A 27,893-nucleotide genomic window follows, 5' to 3' on the forward strand; every position below is an offset into this window, starting at 1 on the left:
AAACATATTATAAGCAGAATATGGAAGGAATAATCTCCTGACAAGGGAAATTTTGCCTTTCAACAATAAAAACATGGCAGCTTAGTATTTTAAGATAATGTACTTTCAATTATCTTTGAGTCATCTTCATTATTAACTATAGGACCTTTTTTTATTTTAAATATGTTTTTATTGATTTTAGAGAGAGAGGAAGGGAGAGGGAAAGAGAGAGAAACATTGATGAGAGAGAAACATTAATTGGCTGTCTCCTGCATGCCCTCTACTAGGGATCAAACTTGCAACTCAATCATGTGCCTTTGAAGGGAAATCAAACAGGTTACCTCTCAGCGCACCGGACTATGTTCAACCAACTGAGCCACGCAGGCCAGGGCATTATAAGGCATTTTTAGTAAATAAGTAGCCCAAGTACAACTTCTCTAACTAGAAATAAACAGTGCTACTGTCAGAACAGTTCTATGGGAAGTAAGCCTTTTCCACTTCAGAATTCTCCTGTAAATGACCAAAATATTAATGGTCCTATCAAGGAATATCTTTGTCTTTCCTGAGAAAAGACTCACTTACAAAGTAGGATTGTAAACCCTATTCCATTTGATCCTTCTCAAGAGCCTTTGTTAACACTTCTTCCTCTGTTTGCCCTTAAAAATATCCATTTCCCAATACTTACTCAACTCACTCACTCAATCTTTGTCTCTTCAACCTAGGTGCTTGTTCAGTACGCCTTTCTGTTCACACTACTATTACTCTTGGTCAACCGAACCTGTACCTATAATCTCAGCAATGAACTCAATGCAACAATATGGATGGACCTAGAGGGTATTGTGCTGAGTGAAATAAGTCAGACAAAGGCAAATGCCATATGATTTCACTTATATGTGGAAACTAAAAAACAAAATAAATGAACAAGCAGACCAGAAACAGACTCATAGATACAGAGAACATTTTGAGGGTTGCCAGATGGAAGGGAGATGGGGGGGAATGGGTGAAATATAAATTGGTAGTAACAGAATAGTCATGGGGATGTAAAATATAGGATAGGGAATATAATCAATAATAATAACTATGTATGGTGCCAAATGGATACCAGATTTATTGGGGTGATCACTTTGTAAGTTATGTAAATTCCTAAACACTGGGCCATACACCTGAAACTAATATAACATTGTACATCAAATGTAAAATAAAAATTATTTTTTTAAAATGTTTATGTGATAGGTAGCTATCAAGATGTTTATAGAGCGCTGCATGTTGGTTAACTGCAAATTTGGGCGCCAATTTCAAATCACACCTCAATGTTGAGTAACTTCTCTGTGCCTGCTGCCTCATACAGAAAGCAAGAATATCTATCTTATAGTTATGTTTTCCTTGGCAAATTGTATGCATCCAATAAATGTTGACTATTGTTTAAAAAATTTTACATAGTACCTTCTGTTTAAAAATTAACATTCACAGTTAATTTTATCAGTTCCTCACAACTACCTTGGGGGATAATATTATTCCTTTTTTACAGATGAAAAGACAAATCCAGACAGGTTTAATAGTCTGCCTATGATTACACATTACAAAGAAACACAACCAGGGCTCAAGGCCATGCCTTCTGACTCCAAATCCCATTATTCGGCCCCATTAATCCATATGGCCTCAATAACTAAATCTCAGTCTGATTTCTAGTTTCATCATTAAGAGCATCAATTCTTTGGAAAAATCAGACTATTTATATGCTAATTTAAGCTTTCCCAAAATTTTATATCAAAAGACATCACCCCAAAATGTAACTCCCCCTAGTTTCTTACTCTGTACTTCCCTTAGTTCAAACATGGCACACAGAGTATAGAAACCATCTGTTTTCTACTCTCACTTCCTCATGGTCAAGGAAAGTGGAATTTGTATCAGCAGTTTCTGGCCTTTATTCGTTTTCCTGGAATTTAAGCCAAATCTAAACACATGGAAAGCTGGAAAGTTATTTCTTTGCTCTTTCCTTTTTAACCCTGCCTTAGTTATGAGATCAAATGTCGGACTAAATCTCAATTACCTAGGGAACCTAAAATTAGAAACATGCTGGGAACTCTGGGTAGTTTCTAGATCAGTGATTCTCAACCTTTGTTTTTGCCTCCACTGTTTACATTCCCATGTTATTCTTATTAAATATAGAAAATAGTATATATCTTAGTTAACAGGAGAGTAAAAAGTACTTTGGGAAAGGTCAGGGAGGGGAGATCATAATACATTGTCTCCCAACAGAGGATTTCTATATCAAAACTAAAGGAGATAGAGATAAATAATGTGCTTCTATCTTCTCAAGAGATCTTCTACTACACTTCTTTAACTCCCTGCTTGGTTGTTTACAATTCCTGATCAATGTTCTTTTGCTTACTCATATCCTTGAGTGATTTCACATACCTGGGACATGTCTGTACTTTGGCCAGGTATCTAGATAAAAGCATGTATAAGAAAGAGTTGTCTATTCAGTTTATTAAAAAACCGGTCTTTTTGGTTTTAATTATAAAAATGAAACAAACCAAATAATTTTTACATAAAATACTACTATCATAAACCTATAAACCACATGCCTAATCCTTTGTAAAAATTTTCTCTGCTGCTATTCTTAGAACATTCCTGTGGCTAGGGGCAGGCATAATTATCTTCATTTTCCAGATGAGAAACCTGAGGCTCAGAGAATTAAGAGATTTCCTTGAGGTCACACAATTAATCAGGAGCAGCAGAGGCAGGACCCATAAAAAGATGCCTTTCAGTTTAGGGTATTCTATTACAGTGACAAGTAGAAAGTATTTTCCTACAGTTTTCAAGGTTTTTTAAATAGTAAAAGAAAAAAATTGCTCACACTTTTGCAGAGTACACATTTTAATTTGTACTGTGTTTTAACTTAAATTCTAACACTGGTATATTATTTTGCAAAGAGGGCCAAAGCTGCCAGCTTTTTCCTTAGGTAGCCTTGCAGTATTATCTATTATTTGTTTTAAAAGCACAAGACAAGCCTGGCTGGGCATGGCTCAGCGGTTGAGCATCGATCTAGGATCAAGGTTTGATTCCCGGTCAGGGCACATGCCTGGGTTGCGGGCTCCATCCCCAGTCGGGGGGGTGCAGGAGGCAGCTGATCAATGACTCGCTCATCATTGATGCTTCTTTCTCCCTCTCCCTTCCTCTCTCTGAAATCAATAAAGATATATTTAAAAATAATATTAATTAAATAAAAGTACAAGACAAAATTCAAGTTAGAAAAATTTGTTTAGGAAAGAAAAACTGTTTGCTAAGCAATGTTCCAAAGGAGGAGGGTTTACTTTTCTACCATGTTCCTCACAGATTTTTCAGCACACTCAGACCTAAACAATAAAGGGTGACTAAGTGGTAAGCCACATACGCTAACCATGTATAATTCAACTGGAATGCAGAAAGCTCAAGAAGCAATTGTGTAGTGTCATGAGGCAACACACGTTTTTATTAGCACTCATTAAAAGTTAGTCACATTTTGAGACCTTGTCCGACTGGAATGGTATGCCCCAAGTTAGTGATCTTAAAAGAGACAAACTACTGACTGGCCATTGTTTCAAAATGTTAAACAAAAAACAATAATAATGCTCATTTCCTCCTAAGAGCATATTTAGTAATTTATGGATTTAACTCTTTCTAGCATAATAATTGGTAATGTCCACAAACCAAATGATTTCACTTTTTCAAATAAATCAATATTGTAAGTCATTTGCATGAGGGCAGGAATATAAGAATTACCATACTGAAGCTAGTTAACTTTTTCAAAGATAGTTGCCTTGTGTTGGTCATATTAATATGTCATACGAATAACCTATGTATGCTGACAACTGATTCAGGAGCCAAGTCACATCAGGAAAAAATTAGGCTTGTGTCATGACTCATTTCATTTAGAGCTCAGTATTCACATGTGACTTCCTTAACTTCGGTTGACAGCACTTCCTCAATCTTAAAAGGAAAACAGAGATGTTTGACGACAACATTAAAAAGCTAAGGGATAAAATTAAGGTATACTCTGAATAACAAATGCAAATCATCTATAACAAAATGCTACTACACTTTATAGATTTTTTTAAAAATATGACTTTGGCCCAGCCAGGCGTGGCTCAGTGGTTGAGCATCGACCTAGGATCCAGGAGATCGGGGTTCGATTCCCGGTCAGGGCACATGACTGGTTGCAGGCTCGATTCATGTCAGGGGCGTGCAGGAGGCAGCTGATCCATGACTCTCTCATCATGGATGTTTCTATCTCTCTCTATCCCTCTCTTTTCCTCTCTCTGAAATCAATAAAGATATATTTAAAAAATAAATAAATAAATAAATAAATAAATAAATAAAATATGACTTTGTCCTACGATAATTCTTTCTTTGTTCTCACATCATCCGTGTGAAAGAAAGAAAGCGGTATTGTTATTTATTTTTATTCTAATTTGTAGAGCTGATGTAACTTACCCATGGTTATATAGAGAGTGAGTCAGTATAGCCACACCAGGAATCTGAAGAGTCTACTCCTCATGTTGCCCTGACTCCAAACTTAGGACTCCTTCCAACATGTCAAACTATAAAATGTGTCGCAGGTTAGAATTAAATTCAGCACATATCATGGCTATGTCTCTGCTGTCTACAGGAACAATTCGAAAAAGTATGAGTTAGCATGTACTCAGCATTACAGTAGGCATCTCAAGAATTCAGAAGATTTATATGCTTAAAATCTAGTTGGAGAGATGAAAGTAATGGTCATGAAGTAATAAGGGTCATGGAGAGCAAGCAAAATTTGCTAGAGTTTAAATGGTGTTTAAAATAACAGATTAGCTGACTGGCTTTTTCAAACTAGGCTATCAGAAGTATTTGGATTGAGGGGGAGTCACCACAGATCCAGGGCTGAATGGCAGCCTTACAGATTCAAAAACTATCCTTTCATTCAGCCCCCACCCAATGGGACAAAGTGAGGGAGTCACGTATCTCTACTACTTATGGCAAATTTGCAAAGGCGTCACAGAATGGGAAAGGCTTTTTATGTTTTCAAAGACCATTGCTGTAGGTCCTCAAAAGGTTTCAGATCAAAGTCTAAAGTGATACACAAGTTTAATTTAGAACGACAGTAACTCATCTTCCTTCATACATTCCTGGTACCTCTTCTAGTCACATATTAAAACTAGAAATTGGGTTCACCCACAAACAGAAGCAGGAGAGATTATATGTGAATATTCACATAGGCCACTGTGTTTCAGCCTTTCCTAAAATGTATATGACTTGATAATGGACAGAGACTAAGGTGATTTATATAACCACTTCTACAGAGAGGAGAAATTCCATGTTTTTAATGCTAGACATATTAGTATTGCAGTTCAACTTTTTACTTTACTAACTGAACTACAATTACATTAATTCAGCTATTTTAAATCAAAGCCCTTTTTTTTATTATAAGGTCTTGATAAAATTACTAATTTGCTCACTGTTCCTTCTTGTACACTGGCCTTATCCCTCCAGCTAGACTATCAACAGCATGAGGACTAGAATGGGGTCTTATTTTCATCTCCGTGTTGCCTACCACAGATACTGAGCAAATAACAGGCACTTGGACTTTAAAACTTTGATGATGATACTGATTTTTCTTCTCTATGGCTTCTCCAGCACCCAAACAAGACAGGTTCTTTAGCTTACTTTTATTTTTAATTCCCACATTTGATTGAAATCTGGAATTGTGGGTATAGATTTTTTCCTCCAAAAAATTTACCTCTTCTATTTGATAATTCACAGATAGCCGCAGCATTAATTTTTACCGCCATGTTATCAATGATTATTTAAAGTTAACTCAGATTTACTAAGTTCTTTGTTCACCACTGTTTCTTCTACCACTTATCTTCCTACATTTGAGGGTACATTCCTAAACACAGGGGTGGGCACAGCAGATTTACAGTTGTGAGTATGCAAAACAGAGTTAATAAAGTTAGTGTAATAATCATAACCTGCATGTCTTTTTCCCTACTTTTGCCCATCCTGTAGATACATATTTTTTGAATAAACTTTTTGTCTGGATGATTCTTTTGCCCTGATATCTGAGCCATAGCTTAACTCTATCAAGAACTCTAAATTAAAAATACTTCCTTTACAGCTTTGGAAACCTTGCCCTGTTTTTTACAAGTAGCAGACAAGTCAGATGTCTACAGCACTATAGTTGCTTTATGGTTAACCTCTTTTTTCCTTCTCTGGGAGGAATTTCTATCATTGGAGTTCAAAAATATCACCACATGTCTAGAGCCCTTCTATTTGAAGGCTTAAGATTTTCTTCAACTTTGTGAAATTGGGCTTTTCTCCACTTTTCATCATTTCTTTTGCAACCTTCTGCCTTCTGGAATTCCTTTAGACTTTCCTAACTCAATCTTCCATATCTCAAATTTCATTTCATCATTTATCACTTTGGCCTTTTAGACTAGGCTTTAGACTAATCTATTGGCTTGATCTCCCAAATTACTAATTTAGTCTTTATTCTTATCCTTACTGCTATTCAGCCATCCTATTAAGATGTTTATTTTACGTTTCTACAACCACTGTTGGAGTTTTTAAGAAATGCCACAGATTTTTTTTCCACCCCAACAGTAGTCTATCCTTGTTTTATGGACATTGAGAGCTTTTTTGAATCACTAAAGATGGATACCAGTTAAACTTTTTTTTTCAAGTTTTCTTCTGTAGCTTATATTAATTATCTCTGGTTAAATGGGCATGGGAGGTAGGGTTTCCAGTCAACCACACATCTCGTGGTTTTGGTATTCCTAAAAAGTGTAGTGCTTCTTAGTAGTCTGCTAATATTTATAAATGAGAGCCTAGATCTGCACTATCCAATACGGTAGCCACTGTCCACATGTGCCTATTTAAATTGAAATAAATTAAATAAAATTAAAATTCAGTTCCGCCCGGCTGGGTGTGGCTCAGCGGTTGAGCATTGACCTAGGATCCAGGCGATCGGGGTTCAATTCCTGGTCAGGGCACATGCTGGGTTGTGGGCTGCAGCCCATCAATGACTCTCATCATTGATGTTTCCGTCTCTCTCTCCCCTTCTCCCTTCCTCTCTCTGAAATCAATAAAGATATATTAAGGAAAAAAAAAAAAATGCAGTTCCTTAGTCGCATGGGCCACATTTCAAATGCTCAGTTAGCACATGTGGCTAGTGGCTACCATACTAGATAGTAAAATTCTTCTGGATAGTACTGGTGTAGAATAAGCAGTATTAAATATAGAATGAATTACTAAAGCAGAATTGAGAATTGCTACTGCTTTGGAAATGAATTCAAATATTAATTATATAATCCTTGCCTCTGGTTGAAAGGATAAAAATTAACAGTTTGACAGCTTTTGCTTTAGCAGGCACAGGAAGCCTGTTGCTTCCAAGTATAAGAGGTTCCTTGTTAAACTCTGAGACCAACAATGATCTGGAATATTGCTCTGCATTTGTCGTTAATGGCATTTCCCCACTTTAGAGGTTATTCTTCTGACTTTATCTTGAGGGAAACTGTTACATAACTGTTGGAGTGGTACAGATCTTGTTAATTCTGATATTGGCATTATTCTAGAGTTTTACTGAAAAAATCTTTACTTCCAGCTGTATTGTATTACAGATTCATAAACTGTTTAGTTGCATCAGTCTAATCCTATTTTATAACTTCAATTTACTTAATATTCTTTTCTGCTTTTTCAATTTTCTAATATTATAGTGTTTTTTTTTCTTCTGTCATTTTGCTGAAATTTGGGGAAACAGGAAGATAATGCATGTTTTCAGTCCACCATTTTAAATTAGAATCCTTAGTAACATTTAATTTATTTTTCTTACTAAGTAGCTAAAAGAAGGCCTTAATAAAAGTGTCCCTAGAGAAGCCTTAAGATTTGAGTTAATTGCCACTGTAAACCAGGGATTTTTTTATTTAAATTTACTAGGGAATAGCTGACCTTGAAGTCATGATATGAAGGTGAGAGAACTGTCCATGGTTCAATAATAAAGAGTTTAAATTAAAGCAACAGCATCACATACGTAACAGCAACAGTAATATTTTAATATAGATGATAATAGTTTATGCCACATGACTATTTTAACTTTATTAAAAACTAGATCTAGCATCATGTCTTATAAGCTTTCAAATTTATAGGAAACACAATATCAAATTACTATTATGTCTTATGATAAAGGCTAATGATGATATATACAACATTCACATATACAAATATACACTATGATGTCAAATATATATTCAAATTGATGACTTCGGTGACATGAGTAATTTCAAAACAAACAAGTCAGCCACCTGCTAAGACAAGGGTGAGCATTTAGTAACATATAAATCTTCACAGAACAAAAAAACATTTAAAATAATCCCTAGCTTAGCTTGGTATTTCATATCCATGATGTTGTAAATGGCCTACATCATCGAATGACCTTCAAAACCAGATCTGATTAAAGTTACCACAGAGTTTAACTGCTAACCGAATAAATTCACTGGAAATTTTTATACATACATAGCTCCATCACCAACATGAATACATCCTTGTTAATGGCATATGGCTCTGCCAAAGCAAAAACAAACAAAAAGGAAGACAAAACAAAATAAAGAAACCAAAAAGCAAAAACAAAAATACAACTTAGTTCCAAATTACCCAATATGAATAATTACATTACTTTAGACTATAAACCCAACTTTTCCAACTAGAAATAAACTTGATAAAATATCCAAGAAAATGTCCACTATAAAGTTCTAAAAATGTCACTCAACCTCATGAATAAGCAGATAAAGTGGAAGACAATTAGGACTGAGGTTGAAATAATCAGGCCCAAAGCTACGGGGAAATTCAGATTTACTCATGATATTTTTCAAAGCCAAAAGTCCTACAGGTACCAAATTAATCACTGCTGGGAAATCAAATCATAAAAATTTCTTTTAGCCGAAGCAGTATTACATGAAGCATTAGGATGCTTATCCACATCCACTAACAACATTTCTGAAAAGAGAAACTAATCACCTGGTACCTGTATCTCTCTCACCTTTGCCCTCAAAAGCCATGACTTTAAGATTATTTAAAAATACTTCATATTCATCATGATAATGGTTACATTTGAGGAGAGGAGAGTGGTAATGACTAGGAGAGGCCAGTGACATTCTCTTGATCTGGGTATTGCTTACATGACTGTGTCCACTTTATGAAAATCATTGAACTCTTATGATTTTTGCACCTCTCTATATGCTTATAGTTATACTTCAACAAAAGTTTATTAAATGAAAATGATTCATATTTACCTTTTTTCTACTTTTTTGAAGTAGTTACTAATCTAAGATTCCTGAATGAAGGATTCATATCATTTCAGTGCTTGGGACTCAATAAAGATAGGCGAATTTACATAGATCAGTAATCCATTGTACAATAGCAATAAGAACTACTTGATTTTCACTTCTTCATCCCACAGGACAGAACAGTTGCTACGGGTACATATTTTACTCCATGAGTAGTTCAAAAATGCTTGAGTCCCTGTCTTCTAAGAGATAGATGCTATTTGTGTATGTATGTGTAAGAGAGAAAAGCTAAGACATCTAGACTAATAACTAATAAGACATGCACCATATGTGTGGGGAGGGCAATAAGTGCCACAGGGAAGAAGAGACATTCCAACAGGATTCATCAAGGAAGTCACTAACTGAGGGAGTAGCCTGTGAGCATGATGAACAGCTTAGTGAGGAAGAAGGAATGGACTAGCTTTTACAGAATGCCTAATGCCAGGTACCATGTGAGCATTTTCATAAACCTTACTGACTCTCACAATAGAGCTAAACCCACTAAGACCCTCGATAGCTTAAGAAACTCATGGAAGATCATACAGCCAGTAAATAGTAGAGAATTTGACCTAAATCTTTTGATTCCAAGATCAATGTCTTTCTACCACACCATGTTGCCAGTGTCTTAAACAAGAGCTTGATACCTTTGGCCAAAAATCCAAAAACATCTGAAATCTGACAACTGACAAGGAATTTTCCTAACCAATGCATACACTTTAAAATATTTTTATTCTTCAAACTAACCTGACCAAAACCAAAATAAAACAGACTACATCTACTTATAAGAATGATGGGCTAAATTGACAGTACTGGAATTTATTTATTTTTTTAATCTCAAAGAGAGGGAGGAAGAGAGGGAGAAACAGAGAGAGAGATGTGAGAGAGAAACATCAATCAATCAACTGCCTCCCACATGTGCCCCTGCCTGGGTCTGTGCCCTGACCAGGAATCGAACCACCACCTTCTGGTGTACTGGATGATGCTCCAACCAACTGAGCCACACCAGCTAGGGCTGACTACTGAATTTTAATTCAAAGCTTGAGATCAATCCATTTGGTTATCCTTTTTTGGCAAAATGGTCTTAGTCAACCACAATCTTCTAACCAGACAGCCTATCACCTAAGAGAGGCTTTCAGTCTTATGCTTTTGTAATCACATAATGTAATATGTTCATTTTGGAAACAAGAATAAATACCTATTTCTAATCTTGTTTTGGAAAAAAGCCTTCATCAACTCTTAGCCTTTTTTGCCCTCCCCTGTACTACCTTTGTCACAGCATTTAATATACAGTTATAATTATTTACTTACTTTATTCAATCACCAACTACTTATATAATATCTCTTATGTACCAACTCCTGATCTAGGTTTTGAGAATGTAAAGAAAATCTTTGGCTTCACAGAAATAATATTCTATGGTGGGCTATAAATAAGACAAATAAGTAAACAATATGCCAAAAAGTAATGAGGTTATGAAAATTAAAATAACGTAACAACTCATAGTTTTGATAAACTGAAACACAGAATGTGAGAAAAAGACCAAGAATCAGGGTGATTCTTATTTGGTTTGAGAAACTGAGTAAATGGTGGAGCTCTTTAAAGAACTGGAGAAAACTAGAAGAAAGATTTGAGAGAGAGAAATGAAGAGTTCTTTCTTTTCCATGTTAAGCCTAAGATGCCTTTTGAATATTCAAGAATATAGGTCAAGTAGGTAGTTAAACAACTCTGCAGCTCAGGAGTGAGGTTGACCTGGAGTTCTAGATCTCAAAGGTATCAGTGTAAAGATGGTATTTAAGACCATGGACTGAGCTGAATGAAAAAATTTTTTCAGGAGACTGTTTGAGAGGCAAATGCTGCTGAGCAATTGAATGAGATGAGGACTGAGCATTATTAACTAAGGATTTGGAAATCAATAACAGAGATCAATAACTTTGACAAGAGTGGTTTTGGCGAAATGGTGGGTATAAAACTATCTGGATAGAGACAGAAGCAATGAAAGGTAAAGAAGTAGGGAACCAGGAACTTTTCTATAAAGAGGAAGAAAGAAATAGGGTGGAGCTACAAAAACATGGATTCCATCTAAGGAGAGTTTTTTAAGAAATTGAAATAACCCATTAGAGATGGAAGGATTGATGATGCAAGAGAACACAGACAACAACTTAGAAGCCTTAAGCCTTTAAGTCTTTTAGGCAGGGTGGGGAACGTCCGGTCTGTCAGCCAGAAATCATTTGGTCTGGCCCGGCCAAGGCCTCACCAAAGAGAAGCAGTTCCAGCCATCACATTAGGGGTGAGTTAATTAAATGTTTGACCGAATATATCAGGCTAATCTTTAAGTTGATAATTTTGTATGGCCCAAGAATGATGTTATATATATCCAAGTGGCCCTTGGCAGAAAAAAAAACAGGTTCCCCATCCTTGCTTTAGGGAAACAGCTGAGGGGTTCAAGTGGAGGGACTCGTTTCAGGGAGAAACAGGCCTTTCATCCACTTTAATAGAAAGGCAGCATATATGGGTACAGATACAGGTAATTTGGTAGATGTGATGATGGAACAACAGAAAGCAGGATCTAAGCAAGGTTAGAATTCTGCCAGGCAAGTACCACAGAGGGCAAGAAGAATAAGGGAGCTGAAATATATACAAAAGAACAGTTGTATTAATGGAACGTAGACTCCAAGCTAGATAAAGAGGGGGAAAAGGGCATGAATGAGGTACAGAGAAAAGTGGAAGGGTTAATTTCCAAAAAATTTCCTTTCTGCTTAAGTTAGCAACTAAGAAATCCTAATGATAATTACCTTCATGTAGAAAGCTTTGCATGTATCAGACAAGTTCAGAAAAGGAATGTTTAATTTACTCAATACATTTAAGTGCTATTTGGCCTTGAGTGATAAGGAAAATCTCAGAAAGGAATCTTACACATTAGCTATTACTTTATACCCTTCTCATTTCATTTCTTCCTTTCACAAAAGTCAGTGGTGAGAAAAAGCAAAGACAATTGAGGATGGAGTGAGCTGGCATGAGGGTTGTTCTGAGGACAGCAGGATTCTCTGACACCTGCCTATGACCTCAAAATAACACTTGTGCAGATGTAGAGAGTCCTCTGGCTTAAAGTAACAAATGCCATAGCAGCTTGTAACTCTCAGCCCTGAGGTTCTTTGTCCAACTGCACCACTCCCTACTAGTGTTTCCCTAAATGGAAAATAAACCATTTTGGGGAGAGTTAATACAAATTATGACTTTCTATCTCTCTCAGGTGAACTAATTTACCTAGATGAAAAATTTGGATAATACTCTAACAGTGCAGTATTTAACTTTATGTAGAAACAAATGTTGACAATTATAAAATTTCATAACCCACCACTGAGTATAGTACCATTCCTTAGCACAGGTCAAATCAAGACAAATTAGTTTCGCTTGTCATTTATTGTATAGTAAATGGAATGTCTAAAATACATGGTTGAGGTAAAATTTAAAATACTGCGAATCACCTAGGGATCTTTTCAAATGCAGATTCTATTTTAGTGGATATAGGACGAAGACTGAGATTCCACATTTTAAATAAGTTCCCACATGATACTGATTTTTACTGGTACATGTACCTTCCACACGCTGAGTAGCAAGAATAAAGAGAAATGCTAGCTGATACTGGAACTCAGTTCTGACTTATTCCATCCTGTTAAACCAAACATATGATAATAGGTAAGGAGGAAGAACATGTGACTGAATTTGCTGGGGGGAAAAATGACCTCATTTTGAATCACCTTTTTGCAGATCATGAGTAGCAAATAAACTTTATGGTGCTTTTTTCCACACACAAAAATAATTAATAAATAAATAAATAAATAAATAAATAAATAAATAAATGATATACGATTGAGGTAGGAAAAACAAGTATATTGTAGTAGGCCTCAACTTTAAGAAACATGCAAAACAGATGTACTGGCTTCAAATAAAAGCACCTTGAAAATGTAGGTATTTGGAATATAAGAAGCATGGATGAAATTATTTTGTGTGAAAGGGAGGAGAGAAGATAAGAGGTAAATAACAGAGAATACTGTACTTCAAAATATTCACAATAGTGGCTATTAACTAGTACTATGACTTTTATTTGGAATAATACTCTTAAGTGTATCATAAGGCCCAGCACATTTGAGATTCTGTCAATTGAAAAAGTATGTTGAATTTAATAACAAGTCAATTGAGGGGGGGATACATTTAATATAAAACAATTGGTATCACATTGCTTCTCTTACGCACAAAAATACAGTATTAAAAAACAATGACAACTAAACGCATACACAAATGAGGGGTTTTTCCACCTGTCTTTTGAGATCTCCTAGCATAGACCTCACCTAAACAATGGATAGCCATGTGCTAGTCATGTAACTTTGGGCCTATCATTTACCTCTAAGTTCTAATTTCACAATATGTAAAATGGGATAATTATAGCATCATCTTATGATGCTATTTTGAAGATCAAGATAATGTATGTCAAGTGTGTATAGTGACTAACACACTTAAGTACAAAATATTAGCTATTAACAAAACTATAGCTCCAAAACTGTTTAATGTACAGCCTCAGCTTTTCCTTATCCATTTCAAGGTAGAGACATGAATTTCGCATAAATGAGTGTTTCCCCCAAAACTAGTTCAAGTTCAATAGGTATTATGTAAACCAAAGATTTCCTGCAGCCAAGCAAGTTTTGGTTTACCTAACTTTTTTAAACTGCAAAACATCTCCGTGCATTATGCTAATGTACACTATGACTCCTAAAAGTGAAATCGAGTATACAGTATTTCCAAAATAATTTGACCATGAAATTGACTCCTGTTCTATGGAGAAGATCATGTGATCATGGGGCTCTAACATTTCAGGAATGCTAGTAAAAACAATGCTGACAACACATACAAAACAAATAACATCCTTCAGAAGATGATATATGTTCTTCCCATTTAGTTAAATTATTTAGTTAAATGCTATCCATCCTTCGGATCTCAGGAAAGCCTTTTGACCCTTGAAACTTAACCAAGTCTTCCTGTTACTCTCAGGGTTCCCTTAGACTTTTCCTTCACAGCCCTTACTGCCATTTACATTAACATACTTAAAAGATTATTTGCCTGTCACCTTGCCCACCAAACTGTAGGCTTCAATTAAAGCCATGCCCATATATAATGCTCAACCCTATACCCCTAGGTAGATAAACAATGTTTGATAACAGATGTGGAACAAATATGCGAATACAAATTTCACTGCAGCTTTATCTGTCATAGTGAAAAACTATCAATAGGAAAGTAAGTTACTCCACACTTACATTATAGAATATTATATAGCCATTAAAAAGAATGAGCTTAATCTCTATGTTCTGACATACCCACTTTACTAAATGAGAAAGAAAAAAATAAATCTTATTACATAAAGGGTTGGGCAAAAGTAGGTTCCCAGTTGTGAGTACATGAAACGGCTTATTTTTGTATTATTATCTATTAATTATTGCATTATTTTCCATACAAACAACTGTAAACCTACTTTTGCCCACCCCTGTATGTACTATATTTTACACAGATGTCTAAAAACATACATATCTAATCGTTAACAGTGACTGTACCTGAATAGAAATAGGGCTGGGGAAGAGTACTTTCACTTTTATACTTCATTCATTTCTCTATTATTTCAATATCCTTCAACAAGTATGCATTTCTTTTCTAAATTTTTTTAGGCTTAGATCAACCGCAAGTCCACTAATTATATCATATGTTTTATGTTTGGTTCATATTTGTATCACTATTTCTTAAAATACTTTTGCAATGAACCCCATGGCAATCTTGAGAGAAAATTAAGAGATAGTATTAATCCCATACTGTAGGTTGAAAGCTATAGGTAAACTACCTAACATCACACAGCAAGATAAATGTAGAAATTGGGACTAAAAGGTGGCTCTTTTTTCTTAATCCAGTGTTCTCATCACATAGCACTTTCCAGTAAGAGTCACCATGCTGTCTTAACCCTTTGCGGTCGTATTAAATTTGGACATGGGTGTCGTACTGGTCGGAATAAATTTCCATTGAAAGGGCAGTGATACATAACATGCAAGATTATGAAGGATAAACAAGATTTATGAACTGATACATGAATGGAGATAAGATTCGTACCGTTCCTTGCTGTGGTGGCTGAGAGTAGACAAACGACCGCAAAGGGTTAATGATATCTACATTTTAGTACAAATGACTAGAAGAGATTTAATCCTATTTCTACCTCTTCAAATAATCTCTTTTAAATAACCTCAGTAAAGGGGACATTTAAAAATCCTGGTGCACACTCCTCACTATTAGGCAACTCCCTTATATTAAGCTAAAACCTAACCCTGTTAGTTTGACCCTTGGTTCAATTTTGGTCACTTAGAATGCCACAGAACAAGTTTCTCTACTCTCCCAGAAAATATTCCAAGTATATGAAGACAGCTATCACTACTGTCCTTTTGGGAATAGGTGCTTTACCTATATAAATTTCCCAATAAAACATCTGTCATTATCCATCTTCCAACTTCAGTGAAGTCCTGACAAACTGCTTGGCAGAGATGGAGAACTAATGCAGGACTCCTATAAAATCCTGAGGTACAAGTAGTCAGTTGTTGCCACAATCCTTTAAAGAGAGTTACACAGAGAATCATGCACGTCCTAGCACTCCTTTGTCAGATGTCACTGAATCAAACAGCTTTCTAAAGTAAAGCATAGAAATGAAGACAGGGTCAGGTGCTTCTGACAAAATTTTGGCTTCGGACAGTGGTATCTAGCTGGCTCAAGAATTTGCTATAGCCCTAGCTGGTTTGCTCAGTGGTCGGAGCGTCGGCCCTCGACCTTAAGGGTCCCAGGTTTGACTTCGGACAAGGGCATGTGCCTCGGTTGCAGGCTTGATCCCACACGCTCTGGCTGCATGCGAGAGGCAGCCAATCAGTGTCTCTCTCACATCGATGTTTCTCTCTCTCTCTCTCTCCCCCCCTCCCTCTCACCTTCTCTGTAAAGCAATGGGAAAAATATCCTCAGGTGAGGATTAAAAAAAGAAAGAGCCCAGCCGGGCATGGCTCAGCGGCTGAGCGTCGACCTAAGATCCAGGCGACCGCCGTTCGATTCCTGGTCAGGGCACATGCCCTGGTTGTGGGCTCGATCAGTGACTCTTTCATCATTGATGTTTCTCTCTCTCTCCCTCTCCTTTCTTCTCTCTGAAATCAATAAAGATATTTAAAAAAAAAAAAAAAAGAATTTGCTATAAATGCAGCCAATTATTAGTCCTCCATTAGACAGTTGAACAATCAACCTAATGATCTTTCCTCAGTAAAATATTTCTTGCTGTTTTTGTCAGTACCTCCAATAACAAAACACCTGGTGTTTCTACCAATGGACAAAGGAGGCTTCCTCACAACTTATTTTAAATTTTTAAATATTTTCATTGATTTTCAGAAAGAGAGGGAGAGCAAGAGAAACATCGATAGGCTGCCTCCTCCACACCCCCAACCGGGGATCTAGCCCACAACCCGGGCATGTGCCCTGATCAGGAATCAAACCAGCAACCTTCTGGTGCAAGGGAAGACACACAACCAAATGAGCCACTCCAGCCAGGAGGCTTACTCACAATTTAAAAAAAGCAAAGGAAAGAATAATAAAAGTGATAAACAAAATAAAACTTAATGACTTGAGACACATGAAAAGATTTAAGACCATAATGACATGGCTATTAGATAACACCAAGAAAATGGACAATGAAAAGTACAAGAAGTCTACAAAGAACTACTAGCACAAGAAGTAGAACCTCAAGAAGTCTTGTATTTATAGGTACAAGAAATACAGTAAGGTACACTGTAGCTAAATATTTATTAAAACTGCTTTTTCTCATCTGATGAAAAAAATCATAATTAATTGCTTATGCCAAAACTTACAGTAAGAATACAGAACCAGACAGACAGACATCTATTGGGAATAGCACAGCTTTTTATTCAGGTTTACTTAATGATAACAGACACAAACTTGAGAAAGTCTTCCCAAATGTTGCTGCAGTTTTTTATCTGAATCTGAACCTAAGGGAAAGAAGAGGTCCCCTCAGCATCTAATTGAAAATATCCCTCTTTACTCTTCTTTACTGAACTGTTTTTCCCGGCATCAGAATTTATTATAATTCATAACTATATATCTTTGTGCTTGCTTATTGTCCAATGGCCCAGGAAACTATAAGCTCCTTCAAGGCAAAGTCAACACTTTTTAACATTGTATGCACTTGAGCACAGGGCCTTGCACATGAAATGTGCTCATTAAAATTTGTAGAATTAGTGAAGACAGAAAGAGAAGAGAAAAAGAGTTGCCATAATCAGTTTGCTTTTAACATTAGGTTGAATGTTGAAAAATTAATGTTGAGAAATTATCACTTGTTGGACACTTATGATCCAGACCTTTTATATATATCATTTAATTTAGCCTCACAACAATCCTGCCAGGTTTCTCATTTGAAACTAAAGTAAGGCTCAAAGAAAAGAAATATTAAATAATTCACTTAAGCCACACACCTAGTAAATTTGAACTCCAGATTATGTGACTATCATAATCTTGATGGTGGCCCCCAAGATGCCCTTGTGTTCAATTATCTCCTCTCCATACAGCTATGGAGAAGTTGGAGGGGGAGACACCTACTGCAAATTTGTAGTTTTATACAACCCGAAACTTGTGGCTAGGCAGATAGTCTGAATTTTCTTCCAGCTTACAGAAATCCTACTAAAGAAGTAAATGAGTTATAAAAAGCAAAACAATCATTTTTTCATTAATCAAACATCTGATCCTCAAAACAATCTTTACAAAAGAGACATACACCCATTATGTTGGTGAGGGCACTGGGGCCAAGAGCGCTTAATCTTTCACATCCTCCCTACAAACATATGGACTTGAGGTTTTCCAAAAAGAAATAGTTGCTACATAAAGTTGGCACAAAATGTTAGAGACACTCCTGCCATAATCCTCGTTTTCCTACTGTAAATATGTGATCCAGATGGAAGCGTTCAACAACTCAATTTACCCATCTGCATTTCAAGTTTGATGGGGGACCCATTCTCTCTTCGTGCAATTAGTTAAGTGTTGACTGCCAAATACATTTACGAGCAGACAACACATCCAGGTCAAAGAAAGGGTGTGGGAATATCACGCTAGAAAGGGTTGCACTGCAGCCAAAACTAACTCTGGGCTGCGGTCCACACTCACCCTTGCCAGCTCCTCTCAATTCCTCTTTCCCCTCCACTGAACCATTCCTTCCCGGAGTCAGCTTTAGCGCAACAAGCAGGTTCCTACCTTGGTCTGAACACTCTTATCAAACTTGTCATTTTTGAAGCTAAACGTATTTTGATGCCTCTGCGGCCTGGAACGGGCCACGTTCCCTCTCTGGGAACTCATCGCCGAAATCACAACCTCCACGCGCCGGGACGAGGAAGATGCAGGACAGACCAAGACGCCAGAAACCGCCTCGGCGAGCAGATGCCTCGGTCACTGACCCGGAAGGAACTGTCTAGCTTTTTCCGCCCCGCCCCCGCCAGCCCACGTGACTCCGAGCGGAGGTCAAAGGCCACCCTCGGTGCCTCCGCAACTTCAAGGTTCTTCCACGCGGCGTAGACTCTATCCCTCGGCTCAACTTCTGTCTCAAACTCCGCCAAGAAACCCCGCTTTCTTCGAAGCGAGAATTCCCCTATTGGTCCGAACGTGGCAGTCCGTCAAGGCGAAGGGGCGGGGAGTTTTTATTTCTATTGGCCCTCCTTTTCCGCAATCCCCGCCTCCTGCCGACTCAGCTCAGCCTCTCCTGGCGCCCGACTCCACTGGGAGGCTTGTGATTGGTGAAAGTCGGGCTAAACTGGGCTGCGTCCCTCCTCCTGCCTGCTAGCAGGCTGGAGCCCCGGGCAGCTTTGGCATCTTGATCCAGTCAGTGACCAACTCCTGGCTTCGGAAATCTGCTGCTGGTCCCCCTCGCGTCCCTTCCAGCCTCCCTCCCGCCACGAGGGCGAGCCCAGCGGCTGGTCGGCTGAAAGGGAGCGAGAAAAGAGGATTCAAGAGAAGAAACACCTGGCTGGGTCTGGGTGGTGTCTGCAGTGCCAGAAAGGGCGGCGGTGCTGGTGGAGCTGGTGGCGGCGGCGGCGGCAGCAGCTGCGACCACGGCCGCTCGGGACCTGAGGCCAGAGAGCCACCGGCCGCGGCAGCTCCAGCTCCAGCGCCTCTCGCCGAGGCCGTTAGTCAGCAGAACGCAAGCCGGTGGGGAGAAGCAGGGCCAGCGCGAGGAGGCGAGACTCGGGAGCGCGAGTGGGCCCTCTCGGGCGCTGCCGTCTTTCTTCGTCCCGTCGCCGGGGACAGCAGCCCTCGTCCCTCCTTCTCGGCCGGGCCCGCCCGCTGGTCGGGAGAGTCCGGCAGCGGCGGCATCGCGGATCGCGCCTTGTGGAGGACAGTGCGTCGGCAGAGGCCCCCTCCCAGCCCTTTCTGCCAGACACCTTGGCTGCGGCCCCTCAGGTGCAGGTGCGTGAGGCCGCGGGGGGCTGGGACACTGCGACGGGCTTGGGGAGGGGGCGCTAGGCCCGGAGCCGCAGCGCGGGCGGGACGAGACGCGGCCGGGCTGGGGGAGGGGAGCGGGAGGCGTCTTTGTTGTTGGGAGACCTGGATCCCACTCGAAGGCGGGGAAGCCCCTCCCGATTTTGGAGGGGATTCTCCGGTGATTTCGCGAAAGGGAAAGGTAGAGCAGGGTCCCTGTGGTCGGCGAGGCTGGGGGAATCTGGGGACGTGGGAGAGACTGACTGACGGATTGGGAAAGGTCTTCGGTGCCCTCCTTGCCGAGAATGGTCTCGTTTCACTTCCTTTGCTTTTCTCCCTGTGGACCGGAGGATGAGGTCAGGTTCACTGTGAGATTCGCGGTGCCTGAAAGCTTTCTCCCGAATGCCCTCGTGTGTCAGCCTCGATCTGAGACCGACTCTGCCGGGTGCTTAGCGATTTGGGTATTCCGGTCGGGCCGGGCCGTGGGGTTCTTCTTCTCTAGGTGGGTGAACTGTGATCTTACCTACTTTCGAACTCTGGGGGAGACCGGTCAGGAATTTTGAATCGGAAAATTGGAGCTTATGTTTGGGTGTTTTTTTTTAATCCTGAAACGAAAGTTGTTTTAAGTTAGATTGTATTGCTGTGAAGGGCTTTGGTAAAGAGAGTTTAACCCAGCTTCTTGTTTAAAAAAATGTTTGTGGTGATCCATGGTGAAATTTCTGGCAGTGCGGGAGGTTGGTGGTGCTGTTTTTTTTAATGATGCTTTGATGTATGTCAGTGTGAGGTGGATTTGTTAAGCAAAAGGATGAATAACGGAATACAGAGAGGGTGACCTTTAAATTTTCGCTGTTTTTGACAAGGTGTTACTGTTAAATACTTTCTGTAATATGTAATACTTGATCCGCAACATGATTCATTGATTTTTTTTAAGGCTCCAATTAATAAAATGAATTTTGGATATCTGGTGTCAGCAAATGTTTGAAACTACCTAATGGGTCTGAGTAAAAGTCAGGCACGTGTTGTAAATAGCATTCATCTGTTTACATTCACAGGGAGTCTTAAAATAATAAACTTTTCTCCATAAAGTGTTTGTCTCTTCATATGTTTATAGCATAAACTCACTTGGGTGATATATCTGGTATCTAATAATTACCAATGTTTTGATAATTATCATAATTGTCAGTGTTCTAATTTGGTACTGTGGGACTCTCTGCTTGTTGGTAAATTTCTATTTTGGGAGTGAGGATGGTGGGTTGCTTCAAGAACAGTGGAGATAACCGTGTTTCCACTAATAAAAAATATAAAATCCCTGTTGTTTAATAATTGCTATATTTTTTTAGATCCAGGAGGAAATGAATAGCACCCTCATCCATATTTTGACCTCTCTTTTCTCCTCCTCTAGTATTAATAAGGTTAATTGGCAAGGATGGGATTAGATTTTTAGCAGGCTAGGCAGTTTTTAATTTTGTCCCTTGCTGTATGGCACTATAGTAGATAAGTGGCTTGTTTTATTGAGTATTTTTGCCCATTTTGAAATGTGTATGAAATGGCATCTGACAAAGAATTTTCTGTATCCCTGTGACAAATTACCATAAAGCATCATGACAAAATAATGTTTTTGGTTGCTTAATTGACACACAAGAACTGGGCAACTGGTGTCTATTTCAAGTTCTGTCGCTGAATTGATCTACAGCTCCAGGCCAGCCACATCTGAGTCAGTTTCTTCATCTTTATGTAATATAGGGCTAATAAAATGTGCCCACCTGCTCACTTTATAGAAAGGACAGTGAGAATCAACACTCACTCTGGATGTGACATTGACTGTTTTAAAAAGAGCACTTTTTAGTACATTTCTCTTGTTTTGGTATTATGAATTTTAATTTCTTAGTGAAGAATTAGCATAAAGGAACAGTTATAATAGGGAGGATACCTACCTCTATGCCATTTAGGAATTGATAGACTCAAAGTTTCTTCCATGTTAAGATTGGTATTATATCTTTAGAATCAGTGATGACAAGAAAAGAGAGTGACAAATCAACATGGTTAGTTTATTTACTGATAGATTTTATTTCTAATATATTCAAGAATTTGCTTACTGCTCAAAAATTACGCCTGCCTTTCCTACCCTGTGAAAAAATTTTCACATACCTTGCCCATTATGCCTCTCAAACCCAGCTTTGTGAGTTGGAATGGGATAGCGATGTCTTATACAAATGAAATAAAGCCAAGAGAACTTAATTATTTGAATTGCCTAAAGCTACACAATTTGTAAGATGCAGAATTGAGACTTGAGGCTGAGTTTTCTGACATCTAGTCCTAAATCCTTTCCTCTGGAGCAGTTTTTTTCAAACACCTGGATAGACCCAACATTTTTTGCCAATTTAGGTGAAATTGGAAATAATATAGCAATATAAGTATTGGCAACATACTACTATCCATTCACCTATTACCAATTTGAAGAAACAAAGTGAAGCTTCTTATTGTACTTTACATACACCTCTTAAATCCTACACCCTTTTCTCCATTCCCCACCACTGACCCAAAACTGACATGCATCCTTCCTACCCATGTTTATACTTTACTACCTACCTTTATATCCATGAACATATAGTTTTTCTTTGTTTTAAGACTATTTAAATATGATGTTTGTATCTCTAGCTTGCTTTCTTCACTCAGTTTGCCAAGATTTATCTGTGTTTATTCAGGTAGTTCTAGTTTCTTTATTTTTACTGCAGTATGGTATGTGTTCTATTATGTGACTATATCAAGTTTCTGTTGGTCATTTTAGTTGTTTCCAGTTGTTTGCTTATTAAAAAATACTGTAGGGAATATTCTTGTATATGTTTACTTAGGGCAGTGGTTCTTGACCCTATATTTCATTTTTATAGAAATGTTTTGCAACTTCCCCAATAATGTCCTAAAATGAAATTAATAATAATAAACATTCATATTTTAAAGAAAGTAATGCCCTTACTAAAATATAAGAGGTAATTTATCACAAAGTAATATATTTTGCTGTGTAAATGCTGAGACTCAACCACACTCTAAATCTTTTCTACCAAGTGTGATAGTAGAACAGTAATATCAGAATTCTGGGAGCTTGTTAGAAATCAGAAGCTCAGGCCCTACCCTACTAACTTGGGTGTTGAATTTTAACAAAATTCCCAGGTGATTTGTGTGCACATTAAAGTCTAAGAAGCACTGCTAGGAGAAATAGTAGTTGTCAGCTACATTGCACCAATGGGTAGTATCACCAGGAACAGGACAGCTACTAATGCAGATTAAAACAGGTGTGTTGAATTGGCCATTCAAACACCAGTGATGGTACTGTTGGTGATAAGTAAGTTTCTGAATTAACAAACTATTTTCAGTAAAGTTTGAACAAAAATAAAATAAAAGTGCCGGCTTATCTCTTTAAACAGTGGTTGCATTCTTTAAAATCTTAGTCTATATTAAAACAACACAAATATACTTTGTGTTAAGTCCTGTTTATAAATATCTGACCTTCGTGTTCAGCAGAATGTTCAAAAGACATGGGCCATGGGGCAGCAGTATCTCTACACACCAAGAGTGCTTGGCACCCCTGGCATCTGTTCAGTAGTGCCCCCTATTCATTACAGCAACTAAATGCCAACACTGAGGAAGATTGCCCTGGGATACAAATCTAGTAGTAGATTGCTAGAACACAGGATAGATGCTGCGTCCTTAACTTTATTAGATAACTACTAGTTTTCTCTCCAAAGTGTTTGTCTCAGTAATGAATGAGGTCTGTTTTCCCACCTTCCAAATACTTCAGACTTCTTAAGTTTCTCCATTTTGAGTATGAAATGGTACCTCATTGTAGTTTTCATTTGCATCTCCCCTATTAGCCCTGTAATTGAGAACACTTTTATTTATTGTTAGCCAATCATGTTCCTTTTTTGTGCATTACTTAAACTTGTGTGTTTTTTTAATGGGATTATTTATCTTACTGATTTGTGAATGCTTTTTATATATTCTGGTAAAAATACTTGGTAGGCTTCACAAATATCTTTCTAGTCTTGAGCATGCATTTTCGCTTTAAGTATGGTGCCTTTTGATAACTAGGTGTTCTTAATTTTAATGTCAAATTTATTCTTTTATGATTGTGCTTTTTCTCTTTAAAGGAAGTCTTTTCTATCCTGAGGTTATGGATTCTGCTACAGCTTATTTTAAAATTTTTACTTTTTCACATTTAGATCTTAAATCTACATAGAACTATTTTTATGTAATGAGGTGTTTGTGAATCTAAATTTGCTTAATAAAAATGACTAACCTTTATACTGAAATTATGTCTTTTCTATGTTAATGTATTATGAATTATAATATTAGTAGATTGTATTTCATTTGTAATGTCCCTTTGCTGCAAAACTAGAATTTGGCAACTCTGTCATTTCAACTTTTCTTTTTAATTTAACTGGTTTTTGAAATCCATATGGTTTGAGAACTACTGCTTCAAAGTACTCTAATTCCTGTGTTTCATCTGTGCCTGACAATCAACCCCTAAAACATCATAGAAAGTGAGCTGGCACTTAAGTACTGATCTTCTATCATTATCATCATTGTATCCTTCACATTGCACAGTTTATTTTACCTGTCTTTTCATCACTTTTTATTGTGGCTGGAAGTTTTTTATATGATACATATGACCCTAATTTTTTAAACATAATTTCACAGTAAATTTAAATACTATTTTAATGTTAATTTGGCTCAGATATAGGCCCTAACTTTGTGTTTTCCCAAGAATTAAAAAAGCAAGAATGGTTAACAAGTTCTTGCATACAGGTAAAGATGAAAAGTGGGAAAGGAAAAAATGGCCCAGTCTACTGTGAATTAATCACTATTCTAGGTTTGGGTGGATAATTTATGTAAACAAAGGAAGCAAAATTTCCTAACTTCGTAGAGCTTACCGCCTATCAGAGGACCATACGCAATATGCACAATAAATAAATAAAATATATATTAGAAAGTGATAAGTACTTCTAACGTAAAAGGAGAGAAGGGTTCAAGGGAATTATTACATAGGGTGGTTAGGGTAGGTCTCATTGAGAAAGGGAGAATGAGCTGAGATGTGCAGTGAGGCCATGAGCTATAATGAAGAAGATAGCAAAATCTTGGAAGAGTGGACAGAATGTAGTCTTTAAGTTAAACCTGTGTTCCTGGCTCTCCCACTTAAGTTGTGTGAACTTGGACAAATTAATTAACTTAACAACCTGAAGCCTTGATTTCCTCTTATGTAAAAGGATGATAAGCTGAGAAAAGTATTATTAAGATAAAGGAGATGATAAGCAAAAGCATCTACCTCCTACCCCCACCTAGTTCTCATGTAGTACTCTATATTTTCATAGCATTTATCGATGTGTATAATAATCTGTCTTGAGTCATAAATTTTATCCCACCCATTCAGAAATATTAATGAGAAGAACCAGTCAGTGTGGTAATGTATTTCATTAACATAGTCATTTGTAAACTACCTTTACTTCTGTTTTTATTTGAAAATCATCTCATGCAGATTTACTGAGAAAATGTTTTTTATTTATAGAGTATCTTTATGCTAGAGCTCCACACTGTATTATTATAGGCATTAGCTCATTATAATCACCATACACCATCTTTATGATGGAGGTAGCCGATATGTATTTTCTTGCACTTGAAGAAATTGAAGCTGCTAAGTGGCATAAAGTGACACAGAAAGTCAAGGAGAATTTGGATCAAATCTGGTTACATTTGACTATATTTTCACTATGTTCCCCTTCTTTTTCTTCCTGCAGTATTGCTAAAATTGACTCTAAATTATAAAAGCAAAACTATGTGGCTTATATTGTTAGATCATGACCTTTGGAAAATCATTAGGACACAAACAACATTTTAGTTATGACTTTATTTTCAATTTTCCTTCATAAAGTTTCTTACAGTGCCTAAGGAGATATTAGAATTGGCAATAAAGTTAAGAGGTCTTTACCACTGAAAATACATAGTGCTGAAGAAATTCTTTTCATTATGGCTGTCTTTGAGTATTTAACTAAGATTTATTTTTAGGATGTAGTCACACAGGGTTAAGAAAATAAATATATGCTAAATGTAGGTCAGGATGAATAAGAAAGGGGTTGAAATAACCTCATTTACTTGGTGTAGGCAATTGTCCATTCCAGTCACAACAAACCTGAAGTAAAGCCAGTGTCTCCCAGAATAAAAGTAGAAGACATCATTAGTTTACCAATTTCAATAAACTTGTTTGGTTTCTGAATTTAGAAGATTGATCTTAAATGCGTTTTGAAAATTAAAATCAATTGAAATAATTCCTGTAATACTTTTCCCAGAAATGCCATCCACAGACCATGACCTAGATATTTTGTTTCTGATTAGTATCCTGCTTGGTGTACTCATAATTTTTTACTCCCTAGCTTTATCATCCCCATTCCCAAATGTAAAAATTATTCTCCGCACATCAATTACAAGCAAGAAAGTAATGCTGATCGGTTACTTAATTTGACAAGCCCATCTCTGAAACACAACAGGTTACATTTTGTTCAGTTTTTTAACAGACCTCAGTGTCACTTTTATTGATAAAGATTTAGGGCAGTAAAGTTAATAGGAGTGAACACTTGTTAAATTTTACATTAAGAATATTCTGATACAATCCCCAAGGGTAAAATGGCTTTCAATTTTTTTGTTAGAATCCATAAGAAAACATTTTAGTTCGTGAACTAATACATGCATAGGCACACAGAAGAGATTATGTAGAGGATCAACATGAGCATGGTTCAGATCTTTTTTTTTTTTTTTACCCCTGGAGAAAGAAAGAAAACTTAAACAGAGGGTTTTTAAAAAACAGCAAAGATTGTTTCACTTATTTGTAGAAAGTTAGGGAGGATTTTACCAACAGAGATGGGAACAGTATGCAAAGGCATAGAAGTGAGAAAGAATGTTTCTCTTATTGAGCAACAGTATGTTTAGTAGAATGAATGAATCGGGAAGTGCTCAGAAAAAGGGTAGAGACCAGAAACAGAGAGGGTGAAGAAAACATGTATGGCATGCTAAAAAAAAAAAATTTAGATTTATTCAAGAGGGCTTATAAATGTCATTGAAAGATTTTAAACAGGAAAGTGACATCACCTGACAGCAGTGTTGTATGGATTAAAGGAGTATGAAACAGATATTAGTGAGTGATTTTATAACATTAAATGAAAAATGGCTGGGCTAAAATGTGGCTGAGGGGATAGAGAGATACATAGGAGATAGGCCTTGGTTGAATTAGAGGGAGGGGAATACTAAGGGAGATTTTCAGGGTCTATAACCTTAAAGGTCTGTGCTAGAGATTTAAGTTTTTAGATTTAGGCATCTTTATTGTATAAGTAGTAGTTAAAACCATAGGTGTGATTGAGATAAAAAGACCAGAAGACAAAAGATGACCAAAGTAGTAAGCCTTAGGTTAGGCAAAAGATAAGACAAAAGACTGCCAGTCTTTTTGTGTGTGTTTTTTAAAATAATTATAAATAAGTAAAACCTTTGGAGAGGTCACTAGAAAATGGAATATTGGAAGTTAGTTTCAAGAAGGAAGGAAAGGACAAATAGTGTTTAATACCACAAAATGATCTTGTAAATTGAGACTGAGACATACCCAGTGCATTTTGAAATTATAAGTCATTCATCAGTAATCCTAAATGGGTTAACAATTTGATGATAGGTGTTAGATCACAACTCATTTGGGGCCCAGTAGGGAATAGTGGGAAGTTTGATTCTGGAGGACACTCAGAGATAGTGGTTAGAATGTAGATATACACACTTTTTTTTTTTTTTTGTAGTCTTTAATATATTTATAAACAGAAGAAATGAACCAGTAGAGCAGGAGAGGCTAACAATGCATGAAAGCTAAGAGAAGATAACTGATTAGGTACTGTCTCTTAAGATACAGGCATTGGAACCCCCAGAATATGTGTTGGAGGCGTGACACTTCTTGAGAATGAAAAGGCAATCAAGATTTGATTAATATTCGTTGATTTATAGGTTCCAGAAAG

At 37.3% G+C, this 27,893-nt stretch overlaps 2 protein-coding genes across 5 annotated transcripts in view; one reads left to right on the top strand and one right to left on the bottom strand.

Annotated features, from left to right (window-relative positions):
• Positions 1-19,035, bottom strand: part of LOC308563738 (uncharacterized protein C9orf85) — a 57,552-nt gene extending 38,517 nt beyond the window's left edge. Inside the window, exon 1 of one of the 4 annotated variants that reach the window (XM_081151146.1) lies at positions 18,640-18,862. In XM_081151146.1, coding sequence (XP_081007272.1) covers positions 18,640-18,741 — 102 coding nt within the window. In that variant the 5' untranslated portion in view covers positions 18,742-18,862. Of the gene's footprint in view, positions 1-18,639 lie in introns of all 4 variants that reach the window. The other 3 variants (XM_081151143.1, XM_081151144.1, XM_081151145.1) reach the window with 3 other exon arrangements.
• A 123-nt stretch (positions 19,036-19,158) lies between these two features.
• Positions 19,159-27,893, top strand: part of ABHD17B (abhydrolase domain containing 17B, depalmitoylase) — a 37,310-nt gene continuing 28,575 nt past the window's right edge. The window contains exon 1 of the mRNA XM_081151141.1: positions 19,159-19,845. The gene's annotated coding sequence lies outside the window, so the exon portion shown is untranslated. The remainder of the gene's footprint in view (positions 19,846-27,893) is intronic.

This window comes from Miniopterus schreibersii (genome assembly GCF_964146895.1).
Source record: "Miniopterus schreibersii genome assembly, chromosome: 11".
In the NCBI taxonomy this organism is placed as follows: domain Eukaryota; kingdom Metazoa; phylum Chordata; class Mammalia; order Chiroptera; family Miniopteridae; genus Miniopterus; species Miniopterus schreibersii.